Below are 27,633 nucleotides of genomic sequence, written 5' to 3'. Positions count from 1 at the left end.
TGTCTAACCGTGTAAGAGCGAAGTAAAAAAAAAACCAAAACTTTTATTAATCAATTCTAATTATAGATCGACGGAGTAGAGATCAGCCGAGAAGCAGCATGACGGTAGAAGAATTGCAGGCCGTCGAGTTCGGTCCATCCATCTCATTATGCTATTTGCGAGAGAATGTGCCGCGATCTCTTTGCTCGGTCATGGACCTCGTGGAGTTCCAGCTCCTCTTCGCATTTCGGTGTCTCTTCTCTTCTCTTCCTTCTTCTTCTTCTTCTTCTTCTTTTTCTTTTTCTTTTTCTTCCCTCCAGACCTTTTAAATTCATTTCAGACCTAATTCTCCGGCTTCGACTTGACGCTGATGATCCATCATCGTCCAATTAATCTCGGCAATCTCGGTGTAATCGCAGCTGCGGCAAGTAATCGCGCGAATTGCAATGCCATGCGGAATTAGAGGGAAGGAATGGTACTGTTACCTTGTCTGTTGACCGTTGTTAAAGTCTCCGCTTTAAATGCCTACAACTTGCGCCATTCGCGAGTAGGTGGCGCTCGGTGAATGAAATTAGATCAGACTACCAGACGGACTAATTCCAGCTCATCTTGTCAGGGCTAATTAAACCCCAGACAACGCCGGCGAGATTGTCTCTTATCGGAAGCACCGTTCAAACCCTCAACCATTATTCAACTTCGTTCGAAATCTGAGTATTACCTGAATCTAACAACGTTCAACAGAGAGCTCATTCAGGCTTCGCGAAGGTTTATCAAAGGGGAGGAAATCTGTCGGCTCGGAATTATTGAGACAAATTATTCGCGAATGATTGACGATCGAATGAATTCCCGCGACATGACTCATTATAAAGAATGTTTCTCACGTCGCTACTACGAACATCCTAATATGTACAGTCGCTGTATCGAGATTGTAATTCCGGGTTTCAAGAGTTATATTATACGTGTATACACGCACACAATATATATATATACATGTATATATATGCATAAATAGCGTCGGAAATTTACCGCGAGTAAAAATTTGTGGCTGGTCTATCAATGCGATGTATCATGAGGTACGTAATAACTGTAAGAACGTTCAAACATCTCGATTCTATAGTTACAAGCCTTTCTCGAGAGAGCGTGTGTAGGTCGCATACACTTATATCGATAACAACGCGTTCGATGATTTTCATGTGTTAAAAACCAGTTTAATAAATTGGCTCGAGGTTCTGCGGCGCACCCTCCAGCCTTCCTTATACTTATTATGCATATATGTATGTATGTATTCTACTAACGATAGAAATTAATTAATTTAGCTGGACGGTGTTAACGAACTGTTGCGTGAATGGTATAAATTCAACCTCGCTTATGTAATTCGATCGTCGTTTGCATCGATATTTATCATTGTCGTCATTGTTGTAATAATAATAATGTTAATAACGAAAAGCTGCGAATGTAGAAGAGCGATTCATTCCAACAACTGGACTAAGTACCTGTATTATAAGTGTACTTCCGTATTTCTGTACCCAGTCTGCAAGTTTCATCATCCATCTCTCGTCCTCGTTTCTACACTCGCTGTGCAATATCATTTAAAGACCCGTTCTAAGTAAACTGTCAGGCGTTATTCTGTACTATAATCATGGTCATTATTTTCTTATGTGAGATTTATGGGGATTTTATCACACGTTTATAACGCATGCCACAAGATCGACGACTCGTCGAGTCGTTTTTATCATACGGGTATAAAATACGTATTTCTCTTTGCATTTCGATATTTGTATTACGCTATGTTCAATAAACTGTGGAGATAACAGGTATTTTGTGTAACCTAAACGGCATTAAAGTATCCGGATAATCGAGTTTTCTTATCAAATTCAAAGAATGACCTAAGAAATAATGTAAAAAAAAACAATTTTATACTACGGAGAAAATCGTCGGCATTTTTATCGCATTTGTACAATACAACGAGACAGTCTTTCTATATTCAGAATTATCGACGGAGCTAGAAAACTTCAAGTTTTAATTGATCGCGGTGAAGCTGGTTTTGCTGATGAATAAGTTTTATTTTTTTTTTTTTTGTTTTCTTCTTAATTTATTCATTTTTTTTTCTTTTTACGGCGGAGGGGAAAAATCGACATGGGAAAGTTATTCTCTCGTTTCTATTTCATTTGATATTTATTCAAGGTGTCCAGTTGCACTGGGAACTCCGGGTATTACACATATTTACACCGCTTCTTCATCCCGCGTTGTTCATCCGTGTACCTCCTCATCCATCCACATCCTCGTCTCGTGTTCCATGGCATTCCCATATCACATGTATACGTCAATTCTTACACACACGCAGGGTACTTATGACGTGTTATAACCGGTCATCCGGTTCGCCCGGATGTTCTATTTATTTTTTTTTTGTTGGAAAATTTTTTGAACGAGAATCGAGGAACAGAAGGAACCGAGTTCTTGCGTTTTGTTTTTCCACTTTTTCATATCGAATTTTTTAGCTTTTTATGTTACGAAAAAACTCGGGTGTGTTGAAAACGAAATGAAAAATATGAATTTACATGTATATCAGTGCAGTTGAACCCGATTTTAATTAACAAGACTTACTTAATATATTGTTTACTGCGGCTTACGTCAATTATCATCGTAATAAGTTACAAAACTTGTACATTTAACAAATAAATTTCAGTTTAAAAGTTAATAACTATAACATCAAGTATCACAAATATCACGCGTAAAACAATGTTGAACAAAGTTAACAAATTTCTTTCACTTGCTATAAAATGCGAATGCGGTTTAAAAATTTTATTCCACCTAACATCATTCTGTACATAGATTATATATACATGTATACAGTATGCGTATACTTGCGTAAATAATCGAATTCGCACAAGTTTAATTGCGTCCTTTATATGCATGTACACGAATATTCGCTTAGTAATTAAAATTCGGTCAAGTCTTCACAGCGTTTATATAAATGAAAAAATGAACGAATGAACGAATAAACCGAAGGGGGCAAGAAAGAAAGACGAAAGATGCTTCTTACTGTTTATAACGACTCGATGTTATTTATTTTCTTTTACAATTTATTCATTTGATTTTTTTTTTCTCACCGGCTGATATACGACAACCTCGGTGCTTGAGGTTTATGTAGCTGCGTGGAATCTTTAGTCGCCATATACGCTTTACGACGCTGAAGATGCGGATGTATTTTCACGTACAGTACGATCTGCATCGCTTGAAGCACGCTCAAGTTTATCGCCCTGGAGCCACCTTTCGTTGTATATTTGTACTCAACTTTTATTATGCAGTCGCAAATATTTTACAATTCGCCGCATCACTGTATAGATTATTTATACATACGTGTATTTACATTTATATACATGAACAGCAATATATTAACGCAACTTTCCTCGAAAATGTCGAATATGTAGAATTCTAACAAAAGCGTTTCACTCGATTCTACGGGACGCCGGTATTTATGTAGGCACTAATTGCCTCACTGATCGTCTTGTTACAAAGAGGATGTCATGTATCAAGCGTACAGTCTCGTTGAAAAATCATCAAAACGGACAAATTAATGTACAGAGACTTGGAATCAGTACCGGAACGCAATTTCGATACGTTTTGTCATTAAAAATTGTTTCAGAAAAAAATGAAAAACATTGTACTTTGATCGCAATAGTTTGGTAATCAATAATCTACTTGTCAGACGGATCACATAATCTCGCGCCTTTTGTTAATCACGAATTCCTATCACGGTTTGTCCAATTTCAATCAGTAACAGTTCATTGTATTCATAAATTAATTTCACACAAATCACTTCTCACGAGTTTTTAATAAGTTGAACATATTTTGAAACAAAGTATAATCCATGATTACACGTAATCTGTATTAAATTTGCATAAAATATTTTTTTTTACGATCAATCAACGAAATCGACAAATAAATTCTTTATCGATCTTGATATTGATGTGATTTATTGAAATTGGTTATACGGCGCAATTCTCGTAAAAAACAAAAAAACCTCGAATCGTATGATAGATGTAAAAAGTTTTTGACAAGTAACAGAGATAATTCTTTTTTTTTTTTAATCAGAATCCGTTAGTTTTCTTTATTTGTTGTGTTTTTGCATCGCGAGGACCCAATTCAACTTGATTAACCTCAGCTGCACTTGTGAATTTCTTATTTCCTGACTCTTTCCCATCGATATTGTTTTCACCGGACTGTACACTTGGTATATCCTTAATACATGACCTTTTGTGCCCTGCGCACAGGTTGCCCGTATAATTAGCGATTCCCCAGCGGCCATACGGAAATGAAACCTTGGTCCAGATACCGCGGCATCGAACGTTGTTTCTCCCTCTCTCTCTTTTTCTATTCATCGTCTTGGCTCTTGAACGGCGTTCCAATTACGGTATATACTCCCCCCTTCCCCAAGCCGCTGTTCTCCGGTTTTGTCACGATGCAGGTATATAAAAGGCAAGCGTGTATAACGCGTGAAACCTTAAGGATGGATGAATTATTGGTTGGAGTTTCGGGAGAAAAAGTTAGGAAAAGTGAGGAAAACGGTTTCGGAAATCTCCGGTAATATTGTTTTCATCAGTGATGTATAACGGACACGATTTAAACAACATTCTTAATGTGTAATAAAAATGAATTTGAAGAAAATCGAATAACACGAGGTATGAAAAGATTTTATAGATTAAAACGATAGAAATGATTAAACTCTGGCGTTTTTAGTCTGATTGTAAGATTTTCGACCCTATCACCCTAGACATCTCTGGATATCGCCTGAAAAAATTTTTTTTTTTCTTCTCACACAAAACGGTTATCTCTAGATTGGATAAAAATTGATTTTTACGAGTACCGTACAACGGATGCTCGTCAAAAATTACACTTGCACGTTATAAATATACCATAATGTAAGATTTCTCGGGTATTTTGTAAACAATTTCTGGGAATCCGGCGAGCAAGAGAAAAGAAAAAACCAATAATCTAATCAAGAACTACGGATTTTAATAATTTCAGGGGTCCGGTTATGAAAACTTAGTTTGTTTTATTCGAATTAACTACATGTATTTATAATTTCGACATGGAACATACCACGTACGTTGTTCAATTCGTCTTCACCGTCATCGGCGAAACGATAATTGATTCTCGTCGAAGGTGCAGTCGCGCCACATGGCCTAGGATGAATTTATGATACGCGCGAAATGTTTAGCGGAAGCCTGCATCGTCTAATCGGCAGTGCTTCAACTTCGCGGTTCACGGATCGTCAGGTTGCGCGGAGGAGACGAGACGTCGCGACGCTCCGAAACGAAACAGCCAATGAAACGCCCGTCGAGCCGAATCGGCTGAGTCAGATCGCGATTTGCACACCGCGTCACGTCGAGAGTTTCCCTTTGCTGCCTTTTCGAACGAACGATTCGATCCTCCGATATTATTTCCCGTCTTACTTTGTAATTCATGCTTTTTTTCTTCTTTTTTTTTTATACATATATATATATATACATATAACTTGATAATGTGCACGGTGTTACTTATCATCTGCAGTCGGATGCAAAATATTCTCTCCGTGAAAATAGTAACGCCGCGCTGTTATAAATTACGCAACGTAAAATTGAACCGCGTTGCTGGATCGCGGAGTGTGGAACGATTCGCGCTATTTAAATTATCCGTTAAATTGACTCTCGGCTGTAGTAGAAGTGTTGAGAAATAAATGTACTATGTATGTATATTAATTGTGTTAGAAACGTAGAAATGGAGAAAATTACAAAAAAAAAAAATTTGATCAATGTATATAGAGAGGCATCGCTGCCGACCGAGTCGAGAGAGCTGTGCGGTGATATTTAATTTTTTTTTTTTTTTTTTTTTTGCTTCGGCAAGATTCGCTTTGTAGGTTATGTCAAACAGCTATTGTGCTGCATTGTTGGAAATGCGAGAAAGTGTGAAATAGCCAAGCTAATCGCTTGTCTTCTCTTGTCCACGAAATGTGGGGGAGATGAAAAAAAAAAACATTAGTTTCGGTAAGTTACTTTGTAATCTCGTTGATATGCTGATGAGAAAAGGAAAATAAATTCAGAAGTGAGAACTGGAGAAAATTACATTTATACAACGTTTGAAGACTGAAAACTATTGAATTTGTCAGGTTCGATATTTATTTACCAGAAGAAAAATCGAACAACTTCCATAAAAGAAAAAGATCGATGTATTTAGTTGAAAAACGTATTTCGAACGCCTCAATTTAAGAATCTCTGTTCTTCATTTCGACGATTTGTAAATATATATGTAATATAAACATTTTAGGGTGGTTCAACAAAAAAAAAAAATTGATTTTTTTCTTTGCTGCTCTTTCATAAACTAATCTCCTGCAAATTTGAGCTCGATCGGATAATGTTTACAGGTCCCGCTTTCGAGTTTTCGTTTTTACATTGAAATAACATGTAAAAAAATGCTTACCTTAATTCACCGTCGATCTCGTGCGAAAATATAGAAGAATATATGTATATATATATATATTTACGCACGTGTAACGTAATATATTTAAATATGAAATTGCGAATAGGTTACATTGCCGCGTTCGCAGGATAACTCGGATGGTATTGCGGTCTGCGGAAATGAAGATACCGACCGGAATCATGCTTCGGCGTGCGTGTACGTGATCGCGTGACGTCAGACGTGTCGCCACTCCCACCTATTCGGTCACATAGGTATTTATGTGATTGCGGTAGTTTTTGTAAACGATTAGGTGTGATGAGCTCGTTATCAGGATTGCGTTACCCTATTTTTATTTCTTCTTGAATCGAAGCAGAGTCGGAGCAATCATTTGTGTCTGAATTTGATCCGAAAAATGTCCGTGACTTATTATGATTAATGCGGTTAATTTATGATCATTAACGCGGTTTTGTGCTTTGTCATTTTCTGTTATTTCAAGTCTAGCGGGCGTTAAGGCCATATTCAATGTTGTAGTTTATTTTTTTGGTGACTTACGCGTTTCGCTTTAAAATTCTCAGATCCAGAATTTTTCAATCGCAGTCTTGACGTTCTTCGCTCTTTTCAATCCGGGTCCATTTATTCTTTTTCTATTCGACAGACAATTGCAACGTCGTTTTTCTATTACATATAACGTCTCTGTCGAATTTCGAATTTAACGAATGTCTCGCTACTTGGCTAAATCGAAATCAATAAGTATTATGTAAAAGTTACGTAGACATGGCAGAGAGATGTTTTTCATCCGCAGATAATGATTCGTAAATATTATCGAAAATCTTGTTCGTTTGAAGTTATCGCGCTGTGTCTTGGAATTCTGCCAATTCTGACGGATCGTTACAATTTGAAATTACAAAGGCATCCGCAGTGCAGGTTTTTATTCCACACAGACTTGAAGTTCAGCTGATTGTTCATGCGGCAGTAATAGAATAGTATGTAATGTTGGGCCATTTAAAAACGTCGTTTAATTTTGTACTTTTAAATTCAGCAACCGAATCGAAGTTGGGGAAAAAGTTGACAAGAAAGGAGAAAAAAATTGTTTATATCTGTCTAATATGAACTTACCGATGCAGCTGATTGGATACATTGTTTATACGGTGTCACGATTATTGTTTACGTCACGTTTGACTGAAACTATTAGAAAGTTGATAATATTTTACCGCTGGATTATCCTTTAGAATCGGTCACAGCCGATCAAATTTCTATTAACAACTCCTGTGCATCGATTTCGCTATCGAAAAGTAAGACTCTTTTACTGTGTTCAGCAATCCATTATATACAAGGGGTACTTGTGTACTACTTAGGATCGTGAGGTCGATTATTCCGGTGTATATTATACGTAAGATAAAGTTTTCAATCACGTTGAAACCGTTATTCGAAATTATTCTTATTCCACGGATTATTGTCATTTTTATATCACTCGGTTCACTGAATTATGAATCGTTGTCATTTTATGTCCATTATACCGATGCTATGATACATTTATTTCCGTCGGAAAAGGGTCGAACATTGAATCAATCACCTGTTTACAAAGTCGGTAGATTTTGTTGCTTTGATGTAATTTTTTGCCAGAAACTGTGAAAGAAACCGGATCCAAGTATGATTAGTTTATTCTTTTGCAATCGTGTATCATAATGTACGTTTATTAATGAAATGAAACAAATTTCGCGTCGAAATTCTGCGTCGGATAAAGAATACAAACCGGCGTTACATATTTTTATAATCCTAATGTTTGGCTTCTTCTCAATCGCATCTCGCGTTATGCAGCTTTCGAGTTTCCGCATATATTTAACCGTGCATTATGAAAACAAAAATAGCGTTCTGTTCTTCCACGTGCTACTTGTAGACGTGTGTACATAACGAACGACACTCATGAAACGCGAAGAAGGGGTCATTGTCCAACTTCTCTTCGTCGATGTCACATCGTGGTGAACGAATATATTTATAAATAAATTGTATAGATACTGCACAAAATAATGCAACATTATACCGATCATTAATGCGAAAAATGTACATCTTAGTTTAAAACGAACAAATCAAAACGGAAATAAACGATCCAAGATAATTTGTTGCTATACACGTGTGCATATAACGGATTCGTTTTCGTTAATTTTGTTACACCTTTCAGCAGCCTATACATGACGTGTGTGCGAAGTTACGCATACCAGTTCACGTTTCTTTTACATATTATTGTATTGTACCTACGTATACATAATATACGTGATGTGTAATAATTATTACACGCTGCGCAGGTACTTACAGCGTGTGTGCCGCTATAATAATTTAATCAGACATCAGACACGTGCGCAAAATACGTAACTTACTTACGTCGATTCGTAACGCCGAGAGATTTTTCACCTACGATAAAATTTACCCACGCTGTAAAAGTAACTGCGTGAAAACAATTGGGCTTTAGTTTTTCTTCTGTACCTATTTCATATAGAAAACGCTGATGTGTAAAAATTCTTTTATTGTTTTGGTCATGCATTTTACCGGGGCGTTTGTATAATCTGTAATTTGGTACTTCGTGACTGTTGTAAAATGTTTTTTTCTTCCCAAATAACGCTGTGTAAACTATAGATCAAAACGAACGGAAAACTATAGATTAAAACACACGGAACGGACAGAACGGAACAGTAAATGTCACAGTAGGTTGTTGAAATAAAAGTACGCGAAGACCGATTGAAGCAAAAATTTAGCGATGACTTTTTGTAAAAGAGATGTCATAAATAGTGAGTTTTGTTTCCAGCAAATTATTTCTTCTTAACGCAGTTAACCTTCAATTGTTTCCGGAAGCCCAAGTCATTAATAAACATACTGCACATGCAGAGTGGCGACGGTTTTAATGTCATCGTTAATTTCATTGCAAAAGTAGGTACAAATCACCCTTTCAAATTTATCCTTCGCGATTCAAGTACACGATTGAAAAGAAAAAATGACGAAGCGATCGAATCTCTATTCGATTACGTACAGACTTATCCTTTTTCCGCTATTATACATGATATCACCGACCGAAAGCTACTCATGCTAATGAGACAAGCCCCCCGAAATTGTTTCGACGATCGGTAATCGTTGTTCTTCGTTGATTATGCCTGCGCGTTGTTATATTCTACACGAGTATTGTATCGTTGTGAAACACAGTGCCGTTCGAGTGATCAAATGCGTATCGAGAAGCAACAACAACAAACTTTTGTGTGGGTACGTTTGTAAACTCTGCGTGTATGTGCGTATATTTATTATCGCGAAGAAGATTGAAGAGAAGACAGCGATGGAACGAGCCGCATGCTCTCCGTGCTCCTAATTAGGCTCTCTCTGTAACGCATCAAAGCCTCGAGATGGATACGGATGTTGATCGCGCTCGGCTGCTCCCCGGAAGAACACCGGAAGTTGCGGCTAAGAGTAGCGCGTGTCCGTCTTGAATTTTCTGCCATTACGCCGGAGGATCTTAATCTTATATACACATGCGAAAATTATGGTAAAAAGGGAGATACGTACCAGAAACGTCTTTGGCCTAAAAATGGGAATTCGTTTCGATTTCTCACGTTGTTTCGAACGGTAGAGAACCGTAATCGTTGACTTGAAATACTGCATTGTCCATCGGCTCTTTCGGAGCCGGGTATGGAATTTTGATTAAACAAGCACTGCGACGTGGATCACCGTCAGCTCTATTAACTGTAAACTAAACATTTTTCTATCAAGATTCACCGAGATGTGGTCAGTCGACTGCTGCAAGTTGTGGTTTTTTTTTTTCAGGAACGTGCCAACCGCCTCTCGTCTTCTTCATCTTCTTCGTCTTCTTCGTCTTCTTCTTCCTCCTCTTCTTCCACTACACAACTTTTTACTTCTTCCGTTTTCTCCTCGCGATGACGGTACAACTTCACAGCTGTGGCTAACTACAGCTACCGCAGCTATATGTATACAGGTATTATCGAAAGAAACTCCGCTACGTTTCTTGCGTTATTATACCATTTAGAATTCCTTCATCGGTGTATGTATAAGAAACAATCCGAAGCTAGCTCTCGAGTTTCTCCGTAGGTGAAAAAATCGCTCAAAACGTGTCAGAATCGCGCAGAGCAGTTTTCTTTCAACTTCATTGCGAGAGGCGCGGTTATCACGCCTGAATATTTGTATGAGATTGTTACGAAACCGGAAGTAACCGGTCGAGATAATTACACGTGAGCAATTACGCAGCTTCTATCGATCATCGCGATCTTTGACAGTCGCGTTTGCTTTTACAATCTTCGTTATAATAATGCAGTTTAATCGGCCGGAATTGAAAAATTCGTCACCGTCAGCGTTTGGCAAAATGCTACCTCGCAAGTATTTGACTATCTATAATTCTATACATAGATACGTGTTTTCTTCGATTCCGTGGGCATTGTTTAAAAAAATCTCACGGCGATTTTCTTTCACGAGGTTCAACGTTATGTTTATAAACTATGTTTTCACGAAGTGGGTGATTGGAAAAAAATAAAGGTTTATTTGCGCCGGTCTAATATACATATATGCGTATATATATATGTCTACATATATTCATATAAATATTAGACGGCATGACAGTGCGTTTTGTCTTTCAGCGAGTCATCCGCAGGTGATTCTTCCGACATTCCAACGAACGAATCGCAATATTACGCGTGCAACGTTCGGACTCCGTTGACGAATCGTTATCAGTCACGAGTGTCCGCGAAAGCTGATTCTTCGGCAAATTTTCCTCGAACACCTTCGACTTCGACCCGCCGTGAGTAAATCTCGCTTTTCTACGACCCCCTGGCAATACTTTTCGCCAGTTGTCTCGGTGCGATTCATCTACCAGATGGATTCTTGTCCTTGAAAGATGCGCTCGAGGTGAACGACTGCGGACTCATCGCCGTCGTTCGATGTTACATCTCTGTGAAATTCCCCCTTGCTATACTCCTTCCGCATGCAAAAAGAATATTAATCCTCGGATGTTTTACGCTCAATCCAAACCACGAGATTATTCTCCTCGGTATCCTTCGCTTCTCGTCAAATAACCCTGGATATACACAGACAGACCTTTACGGACGTGTAGATTTGTTTGCGGCGGCGGAGATCGTCGTTCGACATCGTTGCCCTCGCGTTGCTTCTTCGTCTAAAACCTACCGATTACTCAAAAATTCAACAGAGAATCGAAGTCGAGAGTCGTAACCTCGTTTCAGAAACCGTGCTGGTTAACTCTTCGGGTCACACCGAGAAACGAATTGAGTTTCTTTGCATGCACCGAGTGTGTGGGATCGGCAAGACGTACGCGGAGAAGCGCGTGTCCGGCCCCTTGATTTAATCGCGACGTAATCGGGCTTCCAGGAAAGGGGCTATATTTTAGGTACAAGGTGCTTTCGTCGTCGAAACGGTGCAGGTACCGTTGCTGCGGAAGCCTGACCATCGTCTTTTTTCTCCATTGGAACGCATTGCGCGTGCCTGCATCGCGTTGTTTGTTTTTAAATATCGATACCCTCGATATACCCGATAGCCGATCGGCGATCTTCCGATTCAACGATCGTCGTTCTCGATCCGAACGGCCCCGCCTATTGTTCTCTACAATCTCGGCTAACTCGAGGCGCGGACTTTGTTCTACCTACATAGATCAATCCGCTGCGGTGCAACCTCCGCTATTGCCGCCTGCAACTTTAATTTCCCGGTTAACGGACTGGATGTACTTTAACAGCACCTCCTTTGCACTTCGTGACAGAGTTTTGAATTAATTGTCCTAATTTTTTTTACTCACGGCGGTGAGGCTTTCTTCAGTGTTTATGTTATCCTCAGACTCGGTTTCGCCCAAAACTGTATTCAAGCAACTTGGTAAACTTCCAAAAGTCATTCGGAAATATTTCGAAAGATTGGAATTTACTTGAATGAAATTAACTTCAAATGAAAACTTACAAAGCATTTCGGAAGACATCAAACGATTCGATTGTCTTTGGTGAGATTTTCATTTTTCGACTCGCTTTGCAGTGCGGAGGAGGAAAAACAGCCGCGGGTTAATAATTCGGTAAAGCAGGTACCTGCTTATAGTCCCAGGGTGTCTTGACGACCTGAAAAAACCTAATAATTCTTAAATCTCATGAAATGTCACGAAAATTTACCAATGAACGTTGAAAATTTTATTTTTAGCCTAATCGGTAACTCAGATTTCGATATACGGAACAGTGATAGGTACTCGTTGAAATTTTTTTCTTCAAATTTGCCTCTCTTGCATAGATAGATCGATTTAAAGAAAATGTGATTTTTTTTTCTTCCTATGTATGGAACATATTATTATATTTATTGCTCGTACCGCTAATGTAATATGTGAAATTCGATAAATCGATATGTTAATGTCAAGTTGCTTGCTGTACGTTAAAATATTTGGCAAATAACATTTAAAGATGTTGCAATTATAATTGTGGCTCGTAAAAACGGTTATGAAAAAATTCCTATTTTTATTCCTAAAAAAAAAAAGAAAACAACCTTAAATGTCATAATTTCTTGAACGCCGAAAAAACGGACAATGTCTCAGATGCGTTCGGAGTGGTTACCATGCGTTTCGCAGCGAAAGATTCGCTGCTGCGGGTGTCCGAGGTGTAGCCGAGTATTGCGCGATCTCGTCTTTTTACACACCTCTTTCCATTCCTCACGCCGCAGTTCTTCGCCGTTTACCTCTGGCAACCCGATTCGCACACCCAGGATATCCCATCCATCCCACATGGGAATGCTCCTTGGTGCTCAGTGACCGAAACTCGATTCTCGCATGTTGCACTACTTGTATCTACCTACTCTGATTGGCTCAGACCGTGGTAAAAAATACTTTGCAATTACTCCTACCGTTAAGAAACTAACTCGTGTTTTTCTTTCCACACTTTTCCACTTCGTCGTCTGCGATGCTCACTGATCGCGCGTTTATCATTCTCCTTTTTTTGGTTTTTTTGGTTTTTTGTTTTGATTATGTAACGTACGGTTTTAAGTGCAACGGTGCGTCCATCAATGTTGCAATGACCATTCTCGAACGGAATGCTTTTACGGGAAGACGAATCCTGTTCGCAGACGCTTCGCGAAGCAAAAGAATGCCCCGGTTCATTGGAAGTATGACGGGTTAACTAATCAATTCCCGTATAGCTGCATCAGCGGTATTTCCATCGACTTATGGGAAAAGGATTTCGCGAAATCGTTGAACTTGTTACAAAGGAATTGTTCAGAATATTCGCCGGATCTTCCACAGCACCGGAGTGCAAAGTATAACGACCGTCAAGTAAATCGGGTATATAGCAACTGTGCAGCGAGCGAAAGCGATTTAGCGGATGGAGAAAAGACTAGCAATAACGTCTATTCTTCGTTCGGGGAAATACTCCTAATTCTTGATTTCGATAAATTATTATCGCTGGTAAATAAATGAAATCGAGAAACGATGCAAAGGCTGAATCACTTTTGTCTTTACACCATCGTTCAGGGCTTTGCCTGACCGACGTTGCACTATCGATTTATGGTGAATCTCGCAACATCGACGGTGTTCGAAGATCGCCTACCTTACCTTTGCCACCCTTTGCAACGCGTGCATGCAGTTGTACATTTAGCTCAGCCATCGGCGCATGTACCTGACCAGTCTTGTGTTTTGCGTTATTAACATTTTCAGCCGTCAGTCGTGCGTCGCTTTTTCCGTTTTTGCTGTCCACATCCTTTTATACGTACTAATTGCCAGCTCAGAATTCCTGCTGGTCGCTTATACACTCTTCTTGTTCGAAAGGCGCGTGGCGTGGCGTATTACCGTAATTTTTACACAGTTTTGCAACTGAGAAAAGAAGAAGCGCTAACTCATTGTGTTCACTGTATAGGCAAGTAAGCTTATAACCCGTGTATAACGTAACGCGATCAATTTCACCAACGATTTTGTCTTCACACCTGAATAACCGAGTTTTTTTAGAGAATTTTCACGGTCCAGTTTTAATATAGACCAACTGCCACGGCTCTCAATAATTTTCAAATTCTCTCATGTGTAATCGCGGGCTCGTTAAAATTATACGACCATCGTCTCCTCGAAAGTGACGAAAACACGTGTTTTACCGTCCTATTCAATCGGTGATCTAGGCCACTCTCTTTTCTCAAAAGTAAGACCTACTCGTACTCGGACACACAATGCGGTCTCTCTAATCGTAAGCTACGGCTGTGTAAAGACGCGATTGTGTCTAGTCGCGAGATCATCGCTTCCGGAAATGACCGCTCAGGTTAGATGACTTTGATACGATTACAGTTAGTTGGCACGAACCTGCGGTGCAGGTAGGCGGTGTTGAAATATTTAAACTAGATAAACCGCGTTCTCGAAATGTCTGATTTCTTAGTTAATTCTCTCTTTTTCGACGTTCTCGTTACGGTTCTTGCATTTAATTCTACACACCTACCTGTGCCTGTACACGAGTACGGAAATAGGTATGAAATCGGGGGGCGTGTAATTAGCCAGCAAACCGCGTCGCTCCGTGTCTAGCCTTTCCAAATTACTGCGGCAAAACGGGCTCTTCTTAAATATCGTGCTACTGCCTCATTCGTCCACTTCTCTTGTACAATGAAAACGAAAAATAACAGTACCCGACACACGTCGATGTAACATACACGTGAGGTAAGTGTACCACTTACCGACACGGTTAGATCCAATTATTGACCCTCTTATTTTGAAAAATTATAAATGGACGGTACAAATTGTGAATTTCTCGACAACTGAAACCAATTGCTGAAGGTTTGAAGACGCTGCTAATTCATTTTTTCGTAATTTTAGAACTAAGGATCAAACAGATACGTCCAAAAAAGGTCAATAATTGGAACAGGGTCGCTAACTGGTACACTTACCTTATACTCGTAACTCGGACCAATTTTCTTCCCTGACAATTATCTTCGTTTTACACAGGGTGGCGACGGGTACGGAAAAATCGGGAAAACCGAGAATATTTAGGAAATTATGATGAACCGTAGGGAAAAACGTACATTTTTATAAATTGTTTTCAAAATGCAACTATGCTTTACAATTTCAGCTAAGCTAATTTTCGGAAACGGTATTTGTTCAATTTCCAAAACTGATGTGAAACTAAGCGATATTGTGTGTTGTTTCTGAATCTAATTTCATGTATGGAAGGTGCACAATTTTTGGAGCATTTGATCGTAAAAGCTGCTCCACATTACCTAAATTTTTTGGAAAAAGATGCGGAGAATTTTAAATACTTAGACGATAAAAGTCAGGGAAAAGTTGGATAATTTTATTTGAGCAAAATAAAACTACCATTTTTTTTGACTCTCTATCAAATTCGGTGTGCCTCAAGTATCCGGATCGAGTTTTCCTAGGCGACGAGGACAATTGTCTCTTCCAATTACACTAGACCGATGTTAATAATTTTTTCGTCTTTTCAAATTTTCGCGAATTCTTTAGGAAATTTCCCGGGTCGGCCTCATCAACGATCTCGTTATAGCATACTGCGGATTCAGAATGAAGCATTGATCGGATGACGGGCGAGCTGCGCAGCATGCTGCAGAATCTCTATCTGGAGCACGGGAGCGTTGGGTTAGGAGGAGGAGAGGAGAGGAGAGGAGAGAAAGAGGTCCTAGTTTTTGCGTCCTTGTAAAACTTTGGCACGGTGTATCCTGCGTCCTCTTGTCTGCCTTGTATCGTGTACGTCACCGGAGAAACGTAGACAAAAAGAGAGAGAAGAAGATGAATAGAGAAAAAGAGGTTTTAAGAGACGCTTGGTTTTAGCGTGGAAAGATAAACCGGGACTCTTCTTCTATAATGACGTTTTCATGTTTCTGCACTAGTTGCAACGAAATTGCGTGGTGAAAATTTTGGAAAAATTTTTAACACGAGTATATTGTTTTCGAGTAACGGATCTCGTGGATATCGTGTATCCATTAACCGCAAGTTAACAAACAAATTGAATCACATCACGTAAAGTGTGATAACGGCAATCGACGCACTTACTAAAATAATTAAAATTATCTGAGTTCATTATCCTTGTTTTAACTCTCGAAAAAATTTTCACCTTCATGTGATTGGTTTTGAAAAATTGATGAGAAACGGGACGAACGATGATTATTAGTCACGGCTGTATACGATCGTTATTTACGTCGCCCCTTCCGGATGTCGTTGCATCGACAACTCTATTGTTTTATAAATTTCACCCCAGATTCGTTTCAAGGCTGTCCGTTCATCCGTTTCTTCCTGCTGGGACGTGAGTCTGTTTAAACGAGCGACAAATTGGCGGTGGTTCCGTATATTCATCGTATGTAGGAGATACGTATAGTCAATTACCGGCAATAGCCTCGGAGGATTCGCGCATTGTTTCAGTGTAAAACAGCGACCGACACTTGAGAACGCGGCGCGTAGATTTCTGGTGTGAAAATGACAAGCCTACGTGTGCGATCCATGTGGGCATCATGCGAGAATCGACACGTGCTTGCAACATCGACGATTTTATTGCAGTTTGCAGGCTAGGCAGTTAAATCGATGCGTACAGTGCGGTAATTGTTATACTCATGGAACGACCGAAAGTGTTACAAACGTGGAGGTATACTTGAGGGATGTGTTCCCAATCCCGATGGATAAACGCCGTTTGTATGTTCGCGCTTTTACAACGTAAGAACATCAAATTCCCCGTGCGATCAGTTTCCATTAATCTGGTCGATATATCGACCAGCGGTCAGGTCGGGGACTCCAAATAAGAAATTCGTTGAAATTATTTATAAATTTCACGTCTAATAAATGGTCGATTTGAACTGATATTTCCCCGACGTTAAAAGGTTTACGGCACGTTGTCACGAATGACTCAACGCCGTACCGACGGCGCATTCGTCGAGGCTGTATTTACAATCTCATCGATTCATCTCGCCCTCCTTTTATTTCACCTCCAACCTCATCCTCTCTTGGCAAACATTCGCGAATAGCGAATAGCGAATAGCGAATATCGCTGTGTCCATGTACCGATTACACTTAATAAAAATGAAAGTTGTAAACCTTCGTTGACGGTATACGTATAGCTTCACAAGGTATGACCGGCGTTTTCTTCGACTTGTAATTTCTGACTCATTTTATACCGTGGAAAATTAACCTTCGTATCGAAATTTTAATCAGAACGCGAGCGAAAGTGTGCAAAATCGTCTTGTATCGAAGAAATTGTAGAGAAAGGCTATTTCATTTACGCTGGTATCGTTGACTTTGTTGTTGTTATTATTGACATTGCTTTGGACAGCGATGATATGCATTATTGTATATTCGTTGCGCAGTGCCAGAGACGCGATGCTGTTGAACGGAAGAAAGTGATTTCTTAAACTTTCCGACGAAAAGAAAGATAGAAAAAAAAGAAAATTGATAGCAGGAAATTGGATTCTATAATATGGTAACATAAGATGCAAATCCTCATGCACAGTATCTGTAGGCGTATAACATTATACATATATTTATGTAGTCTGCTTATGGTGCGTTTTAATATTTTATTCTTCCTATGCCATCCTTTTATGTATGTACTAGCATACAATGTTATTGATTTTGGCTCTCTTCGACGGAACCGCGGAGGCAATTTAATGCTGACGTTGCATTATATACCTGTAAAGGTTACACAATCATCGGATACATCTTATCGAGCGAAGATTAATCAACGCCCTATATTCAAAATCACTCCTCCGATACATTGAATTTCATTGATTTTCTACTCAAATAAATAAAGAATACTCTCCTCATACCATTTATATTAAGACATCAAATGATTCACGATTTAACCCCTTCAGGGACGGTGTTGCATGTATGCAACATTAGATTATTTTCAGTTTTTCTAGAACTACGGGTACGTTTTACTACTAATAAGCAGGTATATAATTAAGTTTCTCCGACTCCAGTATACCTCAGTACTATGTCTTTCGACCCGACAACCTCATAATAATTTGTTAATAAACAATCAATGTGCAAAAAAAATAAAATTATTTTTATTTAAGAAAATATCGGTATTGAAAACGGTTTTCATTGAATTGAAGTCAAATTTCATATACTGAGATTTTTGAGGTCGCTGAATATGAATCCGATTATAAATATTTTACAATTTGAAAATTCAAAATCGCGGATCCAATGAATGTGGACGGTACGCCCAAAATTTCAAAATTTTTAATAAAAAAAATTTCACCTTATTCTACATGAAATTTGTGCTCGAAAGTATTCTTGATATTTTTTTTTTTTCTATTAAACATGTCATTTTCTCGAAAATAATCAGTTATATGTCCGATAATATAGGCTGACAAAAACTTACCATCAAACCCTGAAACTAGACTATACTGTTCCGAAGTTTATTGATACGCTGAATCCGAAGCTGGTAATAAATATACCTGTAATAGTAAATATACATCGTGCAGATTTTGTTACGATATTTATATAAATTCAATAAAAATGGCCGCCATCTTAAATGCGCCATTTAAAATTTTTCAATTCTGACCGTGCGATAGTAGTCAGCGACCTCAAAAACCTATAGTTCATTGACGATTTTTATTTTTCATGCTAATGAAAAATGTGTTCCTGATAGGGTTAAATCGCAATGCGGAACGTGGTGGATTGTAGTCGCAGGATTCAATAAATCCATCTCGACCAATCAATCTTTAATTGGTTCAATTGAACGTCCTTATACCGCACACTTGCCTTTGACCCATACGATTCTATATTTATAATCTAAAACCCAACTCCACGCGTTTCTTGCTGTACGAAGCGATACGAAACGAAAGTTTTTCGGCTAATAAATAAATAGACATCGTCTCTTTACCCCTGTCGACTTGCACCAGGGTGCCAGGGACACGCGCCGCGATGTCCTGTTTAGTCCTGCAGACGCTGCAGTCGTCCTGGCTGACGCAGTGCTGTGCGATAGTGCTTTGTTCATGATTCTAAGCCGAGAAACTGTATAACGTCAAAAGGTCTAGACTTCGTTTGTAAATAAAGCCGCAGCAGCCCGCACTATTACGGAAAACTGTGCAGAGCCTTTCAACGCGTACGATTACACCAGTGGCTTGTACAACTCCTTTCAAAACTTTACCGAACACTGTGGCCAAATTCTTGCAAAACCGAATCCAATTTCAAGTACCGTTTTGTGTTTTTTTGTCTGTTAAAAGAATTTTATAGATTGGGTGGCAATGACTGCGTCACTACGAAATATCAACAAGATTTAACAAGCCGTACAATGCTGCGAACATTTCGTGTTCTCATATCGCGCGTATTTTTTATCTCACTATATTCCATCGTTTCTATTCTGATCCATCCGTATTGCAATCCTATTCCATTCGTTTCTCTTTTGTTGCGCATTCCTCCATTATTCCATCATTCCTCGGCTGTTCCATATTCCTATCTTATTCCATCGTTCCTCTCCCATTCCACATTTCTATCCTATTCCATCGTTCCACTCCCATTCCAAATTCCTACCCTATTCCACTGTTCCTCTCGTGTGCCGTATTTCTCCATCATTCCATCATTCCTCTCCTGTTCCACATTTCTATCCTATTCCATCGTTCCTCTCCCCTTCCACATTCCTACCCTATTCCATTGTTCCTTTCCTGTTTCACCGTTCCAATCATCCGTAGATACTGAACTGATTTTTATTCGCAAGTTCCGGAGGCGGAATTAATTTATTGCTTTACGTACATTTGACGGAAAGCGCCCGCGAACTCATTGACAAACCTTGAATCGTCCTGTAGTGTACAGGCAGCGTTTTCTGCATGTGGCTTGTCATAGAAGATCAGCACGTGCCCTGCTGATGCTGCATGCAGCGCACTCCCCTATAGGTCGAGGTAGGTATACTTAAGCTGCAGCTCTGCGGGCGTTCAACATGAGTCACGGTAAAGCGGTAAGCTGACAATTGGATTGTTGTTCAGCTCCGTATGTCCGCAACCACATATGGTCGAAAATTTGGCGATATTGGCAAACCACCAAAGCCGCAGCAGCGGCTGCACCTCGTTTCACCAGGTAACGCGTTCTTTATTTTTCTATTTCGCCTTTTTACTTTCGTTTCAATGGAAATAAATCCACGACTATCCTCCTCGTCTGGCAAGTACATTATAACGAATCATGAAGTTGGACAGCAAGAAGTTACGCAGAGTTCACTAAACATACTTGAGCCGATTTATCATCTTTTGCGATATGATTTTTTTTTTTTTTGTTTTTAAATATAGTTTCTTCGTGCTTCTTCAGGTAACAGTCTGCGCCACCCGCTTTTTAGACTGACAGCATTTCGTGCACATCCCTCTGGTACGATGCATTATATCGTTATTTAGCTTCTAGAGGTCAACAGACAATGTCTTTGGTTTTTGTGTGTTCGTGTGTCTGTTAAATATGGAGATCTTGGATTGTCGATTATATACGCGGAACGGAGTCAAGCCGTACCGACCTCTTTAAGTTTTTATTCCACGATCGAAATAACGTCAAGCTCACTTTTCATCTACCTTAAAATATATTATACCCTCGCGAGTTTTCTCCAACTCTTGATATTTGAAGACCAAGTTTAATTCGATGGACTAAATTATCGGAGTTTCAATTCCCGACGTGTATAACAACCATTTGAATGAAAATGTAATCTGATTTACACTTGGCTGTGGTAAAATTTTTTTCAGTTTTACGCAAAACACGGTCTTCTTTTCTTTCGTGAAGCAGTGTAATTTTGATCCGTTGTAATTGAATTCTTTAAAAATAATGTAATCAGCGATCGTTGCTGAAATAAAGACAAATACATTCGTATTAAGTTACCTTAAAAGAGATCACTTTTCATCAGTTAGTGACGTGGCTCCGAAAACGTAAGAGTATACCTGTGTGTATAATACGAGATACATAACGAGTCATTGAAGATAATTGAATTAGCGCGCTGTGATAATATATTTCAATTAAAGTTTGAATTGCTTTTTTTTTTTCCTATTATTATATTTATCGACCGTTAGTCCCGCGCCAGCAATACCGAAAATGGGGTCGAGAGCGCCAAGACGCTCCGTTCGAATTTTTTTCACAACTAACGTACGTACGCAACGTCGCGTCGGCTTCAATTAATCCTTATCGTTAATTAACCGACGGGACGTCCGATTCGGGGGAAGCCTCGTGATTCCGGCTCTATGTAGGTATTGTACGTACAATTAGGTGTGCACGATACACACTTCGTCAGCTACATGCACATACGTGTACGTACATCGGAACACCGCACCCACACGTTTCAAATACATCATATTATATTATACAGGATGTCACGTTGCGCGTTGAGCGTAGCGACTCGGCAAGTAACCATGATTCCTTTACAGTTTATAATTTAATATATAGTAACTGTTACTTCCCCCTACCTCGCCTTATTTTCTTATTCGCCAAGTCCTGCTTTACTCAACTTTAAATATACGGTTCAAGTTCGAAAAGCTGATTAGAATTTTTTGAAATTCAGCAAATCGTAGCGTTGATGCGAAACTTGTAATCATATTTTGCAAACTCAGCTGATCGATTCGAAAACATAATTATATAAAATTTGCAGCGATACTTACTCACCCTAAAGTTGGTACTAATTAATCACAGCCTGAAGTAATAAACTGTTAAGGATTTTATTCGCATCAAGATTAACAGATAACTTAATTCACGTGTATAATTACATACTGCTTGTATAAAACGGCGGTAAATCGTTTGTAATTAAACCTTTGAACCTGCGAAGAAAAACCGACAAAGAGAGAAAGTTTTATCAGTGTAATTCTTGATTGCAAAATTCGTCTTGGACCCTGATAATTGGGATAGATCTCCAGACGAGACAATGAAACGTTTACTTCGGTGTTTGAAACCCGCCTTGCCGCCGCCAAAAGCAGCGACACACACACACACGGAAGTGCTAAAATACGCGATGTATATAATTAGGGCACACGTGATGAGGCTATATCGCGTAATGCCCTTATGACCATACCTATATACGTATACATACATATATATTGTGCAGCAAATTCCTGATGATGCATGTATGCTCCTCGTGTGCATTTACCCTTCCATTTAATAAATAGTCGGCCTATTATTCAATTATCTACTCGCTTTGCACACTGTTCCTGCATCGTGCAACTTCGAACTTATCCTGTAGAAATCTTCGACTCGTATCCAAGGAGAAATGTGAAATTGTCGCGAAAATTTACTCGCTCATTCACGGATATTGGAAAGAAATGAGAATCGGCATTGCGGAACGAAGTTCGAAAACTCTTCGCATTATTTTAAAGCTCGAATATTTATACGGTTAATTGCATGGCAAACTTTCGAGGCAAATGACGAGTCTAAGGGTCTCTTCTCTTCGCTTGCTGAGCCCGTTTGCCTAATATTAACTCGGTATTTTAGTACCTGGGAGCTGGCTATCCGTGGCCCGATATTTTGTGATTCTTGTTGCCGTTCTTCAACTTCCACTCTGTACGTGTGGAAATTCTACACTGTCGTCGTAATCGCGGTTTTTAATGCGGAAATTCAAATCTCGCTATCTTGCAACGAGCCGTCAACACCTGCGGTCAACAGGGATAAATTGTCCAGTTTCTTTGTTTTATTACAATATCGGTTTACCTCCAGCTGCATGGAATTATTATTTAAGGTTATTCATTGCGTAGTTGTAATACATAATTTTTTTTCTCGTACGTTTCTAATAGAAATACAAAAAATTGACGTTACAGTCGTTATCAATTCCATGGAGAATTAGATCCTTGATACGCTTGGAAAAAAAGAGAACGCAGCGAGAAACAAGAAAATTTGTTACATCTGATTTAATCTGGACAAGAAAAAAAAAATCTATCTAGCCTTTCATGTCAAAAAACGTTAATATTAGGTACAAACAACACGGAAACAAACTATAATGAATAACATAAATTTGTCCAAACTACGCACGATTTTACTCCAAGTAACGTTTGTCGAAATTTTCACGCCTAAATAATCGTCCGTAAAGTGTCAATTTCGTGTCTTCGGCCTGTCTGTCGACATGTAAACTAAACAAATCTCGAGCAATGGTATCGCGAAATAATTGCTACTAGTTTACCAAGAAAATTACCACCGATTTGCGTCAGGATTTTTACACTTTCTTATACTCGCAACCGAGTCCAGGAGATACAGAACATCCCGAGAAAATGGGCGGCGCCATTTTCGTTTGGAAATCTTGAAGAAAAACTGAGGTAATTTCTTCACCCCAGAAGAAATTCCAGGTTCGTGTATTTTTCAACGCGCGCAATAAATAATTTACTGCTAGTCATTAATTTTCACGAAATATATGTAAAAAGATCAAACCTGTACAAGGATTGCGATGGTTATTTTTAAATTTTTCAATTATTTTGTACTTTATCGAAGGTTCTTATAAACTTGTAAGATCTGTCATTTATGCTAACGACTAACTCGCGCTTATTCAGTAAAACAAACATTTCGTCCGCAATTCCTCGACATTTTGTGGAAATAAACCGATTTTTCATAAATTGAAAAAATTCCGCAATATCGTTCCTTTCCTTTTGTTAATTGCAAAAAATCGCCAACGGATGTGCAATACACGATCTTTCAGGTGCTGCATAAAACCTCTACTTATTCCATACTCGTACGCGTTTTTGTTTACTCCCTATAGAATTACATGAAAAGAGTGAGAGAGAATGTTTCGTTAAAAACGTTAATGGAATATGTTGTTTTTTTTTCTCCTATCATGAACCGGAATACTTTGTAAAATCTGTATAACATGTATAATATACGTGTACACTATGTTCATCAAACATCGGAACGTAAAGGGAAAAGTGGGTTTTTAATAAGAGCCGATACAGAGGATACGTGAATACTTATTAGCTTCCCGTGTAATAAGCTGGGTGGAAGGTTGTTATATATATATATATATATATTTTGCATGCGGCAAAGTTGTACCTTACACGTTTAACGGTATACCAAACCTCGAACACGAACCAAGAAATATATATCCATCGACTCGAGGAGATTTTTTACATCATGCAGTATGGAAGAAAACATGAGCAGCGTAATTCATGAGAACATATAACGCTTGTAATACTTTTTTGTGCTTATTTATTTATTTATTTATTTATTCATTCTAACGAAGATCCCAGCAGACCAGTCAATCGTTGGCAAAATTAGCAGTTGTTACAGTTATCATTTTGTATACTCGCGTGCAATGGATAGTTCAATAATTTCAAATCGTAAACGCTGTATAATATCTAATTTTCCGTTCGGCAAGAATATAATTAAACGGTTAAATGAAGTTTGGTTTGACACGGTGAATAAATATCGATCAATTTAAATATAACTACCTTCTCGCCAATTACACCAAATGGATATTTTAATACAGACTTGACAACAAAATAAAAATATTTTTTCTATTTTCCTCCAACAGTTTTTTTTTTTTTTTTTTTTTTTCGCGTCATGTGAAATTTGACAAAGAATTCTTAGATTCAATTCGTCTTGATCTTATGTTAATATTTCTCTGAAGAAGAAAAAAAAAAAAAAAAAAAAAAAGAGAAAAAGAAAGTCTACTCGCTATTTTTCGGGTAAAAGGAGTGAATTCATTCGTACATTCTGCCGAATTTACTGCCGATATTGATAAATCGTAACCCTTGAACCGTATCGTGTTAATCTCGGCGCTCTTTTATACTTTTGAGCCGTGTCTGCAGCGACGCGAAAAATTCCCGAAGATGACCCTGCTCCACGGTCAGCTAAACTCTTCGCATCGTTTACCTCCGCGTATTGATTGAGGTGAATGGACGACGGGGACGTCGTCGTCGTCGTCGTCGTCGTCGTCGTAGTCGTCGCAGTTTCGTAGCTTCCTAGTCCTCGGCGTCGGCGTCGGCGTCGGCGTCACGGGGGTGGAGGCACGCCGATGTCAGACCCGGCTGGAGGCGAGAGAGACGAACGATCGGGGGAGAGAGAGAGAGAGAGAGAGAGAGAGAGAGAGCGCGCGGGGTGGGGCGCGGGGGAGGGGGAGGGAAAAGCGAGATGGTATATACCGAGTTTATACCCGGTGGTTTCCAGTCTGCTGCGAGCTCTACAGACGAATCGTCGGGAGAGTTTTGTCGTGCGCTGATAACACGGCATCAATATTTAACCACAGCTTAAAAACCAAAGTATAAAGATTTAATTGTTGTTGTTGTTGTTTTTTTTTTTTTGTTGTTGTTTCTTTCTTTCTGTTTTTATTGTTGATATATTAATACCAAACATACACGTATATCAGATATTAAAATATCCGCGAGTAAAGTTAAATATAATCGATTAAAAAAATTTGTATTACACATATCACTTGTTAATTAATCGAACCGCACATTTTCTCACTCTTACTTTCCTTTCTTATCTCTGTTCTTATTCATTTCTCATTTTTGTTTTACGTTTTTTTTTTTCTTTTTTTTCCTACCACGTATCGAAAAGTGCCAGAACGGAGTGAATCTTAAAAATAAATTGTCAGTTTAAACTCGATTTTATTTTCGATATTTATCTGTATTTTATTTTTATTTTCTCTGCTCGTATCTGTATAAAGTCGGATATTTCACAACCGCGCTCCCCCGCTGCAGAGAGAAGACTTGCTCTGGTACTTCCGGTTGGTGATTGAAAAATATCACTCTCGAACGTACCTGCATCTTCTTTTCGGTCTTGTTTTTCAACGATTTGAATAAAAAGTTCTGCGATTCAAATACCAAACGAATAACAATCATCATGGCCACTTATGCCGCCTACCGACACATCGAATTGGACAACGTTGGCTATGGAAAGAAGAGGTAAAACAATTGCAAAAAATATTCTAATTGTAAGAAGAATAGAAGTAAAACATGCGGGTACGCGTATTGTATCATCGGCTGATCGTTGACGATCCGTGAAATAGAGAAGTTTTCTCGATCCAGAGGGTAAATGATCTTCGGATTATAAATCACCAGATGTGTTCTATTGTATGCAATGAACAAAGTGGCGAAACGAGCTGCTATGCGTTTGTAAGGTCTCACTGCATAATAATTACTATAGCAATCTTTCTTAACTACTTGCGAAATACTTTGTAAAGTATGTGTATAGCGGAATTACACCTATGTGTAGACTAGACAGTCGTTATGATACAATAATATATACACCTCGAGTTGCTTGTGTCACACGAACTTCTCAGCGTAATTATTAATCGCGGTGTTATTACGAGCTTTTAACGTCGAGAAGAAAAGTTTTTTTTTTTTTTTTTTTGAAAAATCTTTCGATAAACTCATAAACCTTCTTTGACCTTGCACGAGGTTTAGTCTTATCGCATACGTCGGTAACACCATGACTCTACCGAGGATTGAAATATGCTCGCGGATAGAAAACGCTGCGGAATTCCCGAGAATTTCCCTTCGCGAAAACCACACGACTCCCGTTTGCGGTTCTACGATTTTATATATATTTCTCCATTTCTTGTTTTTTTTTTTCTCTTACGTTGCGGATAATTGTCATGTTTCACGGATGTGTGGATTTCGATCATTTTTGTAATATATCGCAAAAAAAAATATATTCATTTATATTTCACCCTAAATGAGAATCGCAATATGCAAACAGAGCTGCAGACCTTTGGCTAGAGGAGATTATGCGAGAAATTGCGACTCGTGAACTACGGGGAGAAAATAAGGGTGGCCGGGGTCAAATACGTTCTAGAATCGAGGATTTCCGGGTATTTGCAATAAACGGACGAGGGAAATGGCTCTTGATTGCGTGCTGCAGTGTCTGCACCGACTTTAGGAAGGCGATTCCCGGGGCGTCTAGAATCCGGAGTCTCGGTCTACGTAGTCTAGGCTCTAGACTGTTTGTTCTTATACCGTCTTCATAACTATGCAAACCACCACGCGGTACAGCAAAGACTCGGAAAGTCTCTGTATCAAGTCTCAAGTTTCCGCAATTTAACAAATTGCAGGTGATACGCTTTTACCGATTTATTTCGTAGTGATAGGATTTTCGTGGTAGAAACGCGTGCGATTCCAATTTAGGTACTTAATTTGTGAGACGAAAAATCTGAAATCGCGTCGTTAAATGAGAATTATTGACTTTCTTGTCTTAGCCAATGAACTTTGTTAGCAGAATTTTGAAACCTTTCTTTTTTGTTATTTTTGCTCAAAAAATCATTGCAGCATTTCGTGATGCAGTCGATGCTGCTGCTGCTGCTGCTGCTGCTGCTGCACAGCTTAGAAAGCGTGACTGACTTTAACGGATGC

The 27,633-nt window shown here is 38.9% G+C and overlaps 1 protein-coding gene across 7 annotated transcripts in view; it reads left to right on the top strand.

The window, feature by feature from the left end:
• LOC124180301 (microtubule-associated protein Jupiter-like) overlaps positions 1-27,633 on the top strand; it is a 58,014-nt gene that overhangs the window by 16,270 nt on the left and 14,111 nt on the right. The window contains exons 1-2 of one of the 7 annotated variants that reach the window (XM_046565639.1): positions 25,426-25,542; positions 25,950-26,187. The exons of 3 other annotated variants lie outside the window; for them this stretch is intronic. In XM_046565639.1, coding sequence (XP_046421595.1) covers positions 26,126-26,187 — 62 coding nt within the window. In that variant the 5' untranslated portion in view covers positions 25,426-25,542; positions 25,950-26,125. Of the gene's footprint in view, positions 1-25,425; positions 25,543-25,587; positions 26,188-27,633 lie in introns of those variants that run through there. 3 more of the 7 variants (XM_046565640.1, XM_046565638.1, XM_046565646.1) reach the window with 3 other exon arrangements.

Source organism: Neodiprion fabricii, chromosome 4, assembly GCF_021155785.1.
Source record: "Neodiprion fabricii isolate iyNeoFabr1 chromosome 4, iyNeoFabr1.1, whole genome shotgun sequence".
NCBI classification, from domain to species: Eukaryota; Metazoa; Arthropoda; class Insecta; order Hymenoptera; family Diprionidae; genus Neodiprion; species Neodiprion fabricii.
The sequence above is the reverse complement of the archived record's forward strand: the minus strand, read 5'-3'. Positions and strand labels throughout refer to the sequence as shown.